Source organism: Thermobia domestica, chromosome 6 (genome assembly GCF_964235325.1).
Source record: "Thermobia domestica chromosome 6, izTheDome1.hap1.1, whole genome shotgun sequence".
Classification (NCBI taxonomy): domain Eukaryota; kingdom Metazoa; phylum Arthropoda; class Insecta; order Zygentoma; family Lepismatidae; genus Thermobia; species Thermobia domestica.
Window position 1 is genome coordinate 101,330,046 of NC_137459.1, and position 8,911 is coordinate 101,338,956.

The following is an 8,911-nucleotide window of genomic DNA, read 5'->3' on the forward strand; positions in this document are numbered from 1 at the left end:
AAGAGATTATACTACAAAAGCAACTTTTTTATTTATAAGTTTATGAATATTTCTTTTGTGATTTTTTATAGTTTATTATTGTTATGCAACTGCAACCAAAGAAATATTGTTTTGTTTTAATGTTTACTATTGATAAAATACATCGAAATACCGTACTTTTTTTTGGGGGGGGGGTGTCATACAAACTCCACGAGAGGCATTTACTGAAATCAAAAATATCTTTGTTATCTATTTATGTATAAATAGGTCAGAGCCAAAATGGACTTAATTTTTATCTTTATTCATTTTTCTTACTGATATGCAAATTAAGTTGTCGTATTTCTTTAACTTGGACTAATAAAAGTCGTAGTGAGCCAGTTTGGACTAAATTAGTTCTTCTGTACTCTCTAGTATTTTGAAGTTGTCCATATGTAATTCTGTAAAATGGTTTCACTTGTATAACTGTTTATCTTTTTATCCTTCTGAAATGACTCTTGACAAGTATATTAACAAGTATGTAAAGATCAGTATAACGTATTTTTATCAGAAGTCCTTCTTGAGTGAGTCGGCAGACGTATCGCATTTGTGCCCAATTAGTCCTGATTTCGAGTTCAAATGGAGGAAAATTTCTCTCGGATGTAAGCCGAGAAGCGGTTTGGATTCCGCTTTAAACTTATGTGACCCCTTTCAGCATAACCCGCTTGTTGCATAATATCACCAAGATGAAACAAATTTATTTCTGTCCATATGTGACATAAATACATAGAGCAAATTATTTAAACCATAAAAACCTGGTTTAAACAAAAAAAAGTTTAAACCAAAAAAAAAAACGGGTTTTTCAATAAAAACCATGTTTTTTTGCCAAGTCTGTTATCCAATTTATATCTATTTCTTTCTTTCCTAAAATTGTTTATTATCTTATATTTCTGTGGTTAACAAATTTAATTTAAATACGTATCCAACAGCGCGGTGTTGCACATTGTGGACGTCGCTTCGAGTTGGAACCAATTAACCGCGTTATGAAAGGTATCCCTGTATATACTCTTAAGCGTAATTTCCATTCCCTTCTTATTAGGAAATATGCAATCATACATACACACACAAATCTAGGTCATTTGCAACTAATGCACCAGAATTAACTAAGAACGTAACACTGAACTTAATCTGTACAGTAAATTATTAAAGTGCTTTCAAAACTAGAAACAAATTGACTTTTGGAGAAGCACGTGGTACGCTGTTGCCACTCCGTGCGCATCCCGGCAAGTCACGAGTCATCAGCTGGAACTGTCCTGTAAGGCTTAACGAAAAAGAATTGGATGGATATACGATATGTTTGTCGTACCAGTTTGTGCATGTTGGAAAGCAGGAAGGGGGGGGGGGGATTTTTTGTGAAATTACCTATAGTTTCTTTCCTTCAGAAAGCACGTGTTTACTATATAGAGGCAACATTGGAATGTTACGTTCTGTTGCCAAAAAAACTCTCCACCCACTGTTGCTAAAATGACATGATTCGACCCTCGTGAGTGACCACAAAAGCTACGTGATGTAGAGTCCCTTTTTCAAAACAAATCTGCACGTATTTTTGAGCTGTCAATTTGTTTCTAGTTGTGAAAGCACTCTAGGTAACTTTTTATGTAAATAAATTAAAATTCCATTTCGCGGCCAACTTATTGTCAGCCGTTGTAAACGACTTTGTTTATGCACATACCCACCATCGCTGACATGCCTGCTCCCTACGGACGAACCCCTCGCTATTGCTCGCCCCCCCCCCTGCTGCGCTCCAGCCCTGACTTGGATGGACAACATTCTTTTCAGTGGCCACCTAGCAAAAGTTGGTTCGAATTTTATGCAGTGTAGTGTTTATGTCATACGTCCACACTGCATTTATACTCAGTCGTATTTACAAATAAAAAATCGTAATCCCTCCCAAGTGATTTGGGAAAGAAACTAAATAATACTCGCGCGTCCAAAGGAAGCAGGCGCGTCAGCGGCACTAGGCAAGAGTGTAACCGAGGGAAGTAAAAACACGCGGGTTTTTGAAGTGATGAGAGTTCCCATATCGCTTTTACTTGACAATAGTAACTCTTACCTGTAAAATAAAATAAAGCTTTTAGTACAGTGTGCATAGATACTACATTGTCAAAAAATAATACCTAATACAGAGCTTTTTTTTTTATTATGCACTTACTTATTTTAAAAAATTGCAGTATTTACAATAATTTTAGACTAGTAATCCTGCACTTGTAAACACAAAATACAGCTCAATTACTTATTATTTAAATCACTCGCTTGCAGAAATTTGTTCCCTATAAACGTGTTTTACTGTGGGCAAGGTTCTAGGTTACTGGTCCTCCTTCCCATTGAGCAGTAATAAAGATAGAAAAGAACGTGCCCTGCGGGGCTCTAACCCGCTTTAATTCGCTAACACTCGCTCGGCAATACTGTATAAGTTAAATGTATAAACTTTAGTACAGAAAGAAACCTACCCAGCTACTAATCTACATGGGGGACCAATGATCTAGAACCTTCCCTTTACGGTGCATAGTGTTCAATTTTACTTGCTAATTCTGCAAAATATAGTGTACCTAAACTAAGCCTGCACCATTTGAGATATCGTTATAAGTAAAAATCTCCTTAGTCTACGAATTTCTAAATACAAAACAGATTACACTCCATTACTTTGATACAAATAATCACAGTGTGTAAGAAACGGATGAATTTTAATTAGCTTGTCATATTAATCGTATTTTCAAGACTCTTTTGTGATTTCCTATGTGCACTTTCCATAACAAACCCTATATTAAACTTGCATATATTCCATTCTCTATGAATGAGTGTTGTGTTGGTAGGAAGTTTACGCAAGTTCACTCAGCATTTCCACGTGAAATTTTATGAAGCCATTTTCTTAACTTGATTACTGTACACATAATTCTACTTTTCATTTTTGAAATACAGTAAATAAATCGCACCTGATATTCCTACAAGGACAATCAATCGAATACGAACGTTCCAAACGTCAGATTCTGTAAGTAAACAAAACGCCACCATGTTAACCCCCCTTCATGTAGGGTAGGCTCACCGTTGCCAACTAAATGGAACTTATTTGTGCTAATCGTTGCTCAGTAGAAATCTCTAAACTGTTACAAAACCTGGGCTAGTAAATTGGTTTAAGTCAACACAACAAAAAATTTGTCTGATGTGATTCTATTTTGACTTTAGTGTTCCTTTCAGCACCGACGCTATATGGGACGTGAATTTGCACCTTAATGTGGGATCAGAACCACATAACCTCCCCCCAGCAATAGAACCCGGGTCTTCCACACCAAAGACGGGGGCGCTAACCACTTAGTCACAGGGCCATATGCAGAGTCGTTTTGACGTTTGATTAGAGTAGTACTAAAGGCCGTACTACTGCAGGAAACATATGTTAGTTGAACTCTTTAATATGGTACTAATCACGCGTCAGAACGACTCTGCATAAGGCCCATAGGAACTCAACACAAAATTTATGATTCAGTTTGCGATTGTCGTCATTCCGGCTATAATTGCTTATTTCACTTTTACATTGCGTTGAGATCTGAAAATTAGGAGAATACGAACGCGGAATGAAGCATGAAGATTCAGATGAAGAATATCTCACAAGAAAACGAGAGACATTTTACAGTTAAAACGGAATGCGGTAAAGGAAAATTAAGTGTACAAAGTCAATTTATACTTCTATTTTTCTTTCGAAAGAAAAGAAATAAAACATGTTATACGTAATATATAAAGCATATAAAACACTCTAAGTTAATACTAGATAATAATAATAATAATAATAATAATAATAATAATAATAATAATAATAATAATAATAATAATAATAATAATAATAATAATAATACAGTAAACCCCGTTAACACGAATTCCAAGGGACTGAAAAATCAGGAGTTCGTGTTAAAAAAAATCGTGTTAACCGGGGATCCAAATTTTATTATTCGAATACATTTTCTCCATACATACACACTACAGTATACAGACTATACATACCACTAGAGTATATTATGTATATCATGGAAAACACTAGAGATGGTATCGAGACGAAATTGAGTAGTCTCGGTCTCGTCTTGATTTCGAAAAGCACGTCTCAGTTCCAAATTCGAGATGAGACCAAGACTATTCTCTGTCTTGATACCATCCACAGAATGGTATCGAGACGAGACTGAGACAGCTTTGGTCTCGTCTCGATTTCGAAAAGCACGGCTCGGTCTCAAATTCGAGACGATATCGAGATCGAGACTAGTTTCGGTCTCGGTACCATCCTCTGAAAAGTGAAAAGACTGCATTAAGTTTATTATCCTATCTTCGAAGATTAAAAAAAAAAAAAAAAGTTTACATTTCTACTACGTCCATCAATCCTCTTTATAACATCAGTTTGCAACAACACAGAAAATTCACTTGAGGATAAAAGATTTTACATTTCAAAAATACTGTAATACTGACTATAACTGTATTGCAGCTTGAAAAAATGTGCTCACTGATCATTTTCTGGTGAAAAATTCCTAGATATTCCGCTGTCGCAGACGGAAACGAAAATGTCTGGTAACCTTACGGCCAACTGTACTCATTGCTTCCGTAAAATTCGCGGTCACTTCGGATGTTGCAGCAAAACGTTCTAAACTTTCCAAGGCGTGTAACATATCCTGGCGGGTAGGAGGAATAATATTGTCCTCCTCACTTTCTTCTGATGACATTTCTTGCACCTCAGACACAACTGCTTGTACACCAGACTCCACTGGAACACACACGGCAACATCATCGTCTGCAGTAACAAACTGTTCAAGACTAACTCCAAGGTTCGCAACATCTTGTAGAGTATTCCATTCATCATTTAAAGTACTGTCGTTGTCACCCTCTAAATCGTCAACAGGATTGGCGTCTGTATGTCTCCAGGCTCTTGTAAAACAGTTTTGTATGTTTTGCGATGACACGGATTCCCGAGATGCGGCGATAGCTTTCACTGCATCAACTACACTCCAAGTTGGCGTTTCCATATCCTCTTCAGCAGCGCGAATTGCAGCTCTCACAAGTCGGTTTCGATAGGACTCTTTATAAGGGCAATGATGCCTTGATCCAAAGACTAAAGACGACTCGTTGCATTTGGGGGAAACTGGTAAAGTTAAGATCATGTATGTTGTGAACTGTACACCTATCTAACGTCAGAGAACATGCCTATTCAGAGCCACCATTCGATTGTTGAAACGAAGAAGCCACTTACGAAATGATGAGCTGTCAATCCAAGCTTTCTTATGGTGAGAATAGATGCAAGGTAGGGAATCAACGTTTGTATTCTTAAAACAGCGTGGTTTCTCGGACTTACCGATCACCCAAGGACGATCTTTGTCATTGCCGTCTGCATTACATATAAGGACAACAGTCAAACGTTGTTTACTGCGCCCTCCACCATGGCACTTGTCACTTTTTATTCCAAATGCACGACTTGGAAAAAGATTGTAGAAAATTCCGGTTTCGTCCATATTGTACACATCACACGAGGCATACTTTTCTCTTACTTGATCAAATTCACGCAACCAGTTATTTGCTCCTTCTTCATCAACTTTATTTGCTTCACCACAAATCACTAACGATGAAATTGGGTGTCTCTTTTTGAACCGGTAAAGCCAACCAGCGGAACAACTGAAATCGAGAATGTCTAAGCTTTTTGCTTTTGACTGAATTATAGGTCCACTTAAAGGCACATTGGAAGCGGGCATATGATTGAACCATTCTAGAAGTAAAGTTTCGACATCTTCATACTTAGCACTGCGAAATCGCTTAGATTTGTTCCCGGAACCCGATGCACAGCATTAAGAATTTTCTCACGATCCTGAAGTATTGTGGATAGGATAGATTTGGGAAGTCCATACTTTTCATCAATTGCACTTTTCTTCAACACATCACGGTCTACTTCCTCTAGGATTTTTAGTTGTTTGCAGATCTATACTTGTCTGCTTCTTCTTGGCCATAACTTCTCTCGCAATTTTAAAGAATAGAAAAGCACATCTAAACACAGAACTGCACTTGTTACCATATTCGCTCGAAGGTAAAAATAGCGCCAATACTGCCCACGCCCGAAAGGTCAAGTGGGGGAAACAGCGAGCATAAGCGCCCTTCGCAAATAGAATTTCCACGCAGAAAATCAAGGTCAAGTTATAAAATTGACAACTCCGCTAGCAGGGTGGGTACCGCTAGTAACGGAAAGGTATTTATGACCAGTGTGCGAATTAGATAATCTATATTGGGGGGGATAAAATTAGGCCAAAGGACATAGTCTGAAGGTTCAAATTTCAAAATGAGACAATAAATGCCTTACCCCCCATATATATATATATATATATATATATATATATATATATATATATATATATATATATAATGTGTGTGTGTGTGTGTGTGACATCTGTAATAAATAAGAGATTTAATAATTTAATAAATCTACCGACAATAACTATGCACATATATATTGTCTGACATTCACACACCCCACTAAACCTTTCTGAACGTGTTTTAATGTTGTACTCACTCTTCTCCCCGTAGCTCTCTAAGGTTTATTTAGTTAATAATTTGGCTCGAGCGATAGCCATGATCACAAGCATATGTTAATTTTTCCACTCATATTGAAAGCTTCCACTTTGCATTAATACATACAGGTTGCGAAAAGAAACCTACTTCAGTCTTGTGAAAACCACTACAATTATCAGTTAAACCGGACATTTTTTTCTTTTTTTAAGAAAATCTAGATATTAGCCTATCAAATAAGAAATGGATTGTTGCTGGTTCCGATTTCTCACATCAAGGTCAAATCGAAGGCCAAATATTTAAAATCTCTCAATTCAAATTTCGAGCTTGTGCTTCTACTTCTCGCTAAAGCTGTGCTCATCACGACTTTTTTTCTCCAAATATCGATTCCGTGATGGGCACGGAGTCAACACTTAAAAATTACTTTACTGTTAGGTTGAAGATGAGTTGATTCACTATGGGCTACGTTATTCAAATAAAATAAAACATTACACTGAAGTTTTTCAGACAACATTAATTGCGTGGACAGCAAACTGTACAGCGAAAAGATGGAAAAATGAAGGGTTAACTTTAAAAAAAAAAAAAACCGCTCCAGTTGAAATGCTTATACAGACACGGACAATGACACGGAGAACCAGTCGTATTAACAAATGCTGAAACAAATCTTGAATTATTCACTTATTCACCTAAAAATCACCTTCATTAACATGTCTGCTCACTAGGAGCGTATCCCCCAGCGTGTACGTTAACATATACTTACGAGAGAATACCTATGTCTCAGATTTTGAGTACAGTTTCAAAAGTTCATTTCCGTAAACTGTAAAAGCAGTGATTACTATGCTAATTATCACAAATTAAATGCAACTTTTGAGTTTCATACACACAACCTACTAGGGAATGAAGACCATGTGCTAACAAAGAGTACACTGGAAAATGAAATAACATGTTATAACAAAAATTAAAATAAGATGATAATCGATACAAATATAGAGGATGAATATGACATATCCGAACTTCGCCAAGTATGGTAGAAGAAGCTATTTGTTTACTTCTTCTTGGCCAACCGCTAAGAACATTTATAAATCTATATGTGGCTTTGTTATACGCAATTAGAACATTCAAATTCACAAACGATGACGAACTGAAGGGTACGAAGGTACAGTTGCAAGAAACAACCGTAGTCATAATAATATAGTTCTACTAAACAACGTTGAAAATAGTGGGTAATTAGGTGGTAAGTAGAAATGACCAAAACTGAACAGTTTACATCGATCATTTCGAAATACAGCTAGAAGATTAAATTTACAAGAAATAACAAAAATCAGTGAAATTTGGAGTTATACTAAGCATAGTTTGAGGGGGAAAGCGAGCATCCCCGGTGGGGATACTTCAGCTGACTTCTTTGGGGGGGAACAAAATGTGATTGAGGGGGAAAATCCCCCTCATCCCCCCCGGTAATTCGCACCCTGTTTATGACTGCTGTCACCAGTTTGGAGTTACAGGGGAGAGAAGATGTTTTGTCTCTAGCTGTCGCCAGCTCGTCTGCCAAGCACCTGTTCAGCGCTTGACGTAGGACCGAATCAACACCTGATAAGAGAGGAAAGATACCCGTTTCTGGTTTTTCTCTTTTTTACAAAGCAATTTTCGTCTGCATACTCGTTGTTAAAAAAAATAGTTGCGAAAGAAGAAAAAATGCTAAGAAACATACCTTTGGTAGAAATCCACAGAAAATATCCTGTTCCTCTAATACGTCTGATGGTCACTTATGATATTTCACAAAGAATAACCTAAAATATAACATAACATGTGTTAGAATGATATTTCATACGTTGTACTATAAAATATCTTATATTCTAGTATACAATATGTTGTCATATGTATATTCTTGAAATATAGATAATGTTTAATGCGTATATATAAGTTAGAGGCACTAAGATTATATTAGCTAATTCATGACATGCAGTTATCTAAAGATATATTTCCGAAGTGGCTATAAGAATATAGTTACATTTGGTTCTATATAAGAAGAGGTTAGAATGAAGTTGTTTGTTTCATAATATTATATATCTGTGATAGGGTAGATTGTACTTTCAAATAGGAGTAATGGGATAGTAAGGTTAAAAACAGTAGGGGAGGAGCCAGTCAAAAGATGAATAAAGTATATGTGACTAGGCACACTAGATGGCAATGGAATTTTGTAAGTTCACACTTTACGAATGAGAGACCCAAAGGAAACATTCATAGAAGTTTAGAAAAACATGGTTAGAATACAAAACAATATTAAGACAGAAGTTAGAAGCAGTCATACATACATAAGAAACTTCAATTATTCATAGAAACAAAAACACTCATAAAGGCAGATGACAAAATATAA

At 36.4% G+C, this 8,911-nt stretch overlaps 1 protein-coding gene across 1 annotated transcript in view; it reads right to left on the bottom strand.

Annotated features, from left to right (window-relative positions):
• The window catches only part of LOC145688131 (post-GPI attachment to proteins factor 6-like), an 89,724-nt gene extending 86,633 nt beyond the window's left edge, over positions 1-3,091 (bottom strand). The window contains exon 1 of the mRNA XM_081761918.1: positions 2,949-3,091. Within this exon, the coding sequence (XP_081618044.1) occupies positions 2,949-3,027 (79 nt within the window). The 5' untranslated portion in view covers positions 3,028-3,091. The remainder of the gene's footprint in view (positions 1-2,948) is intronic.
• Positions 3,092-8,911: the final 5,820 nt, after the last annotated feature.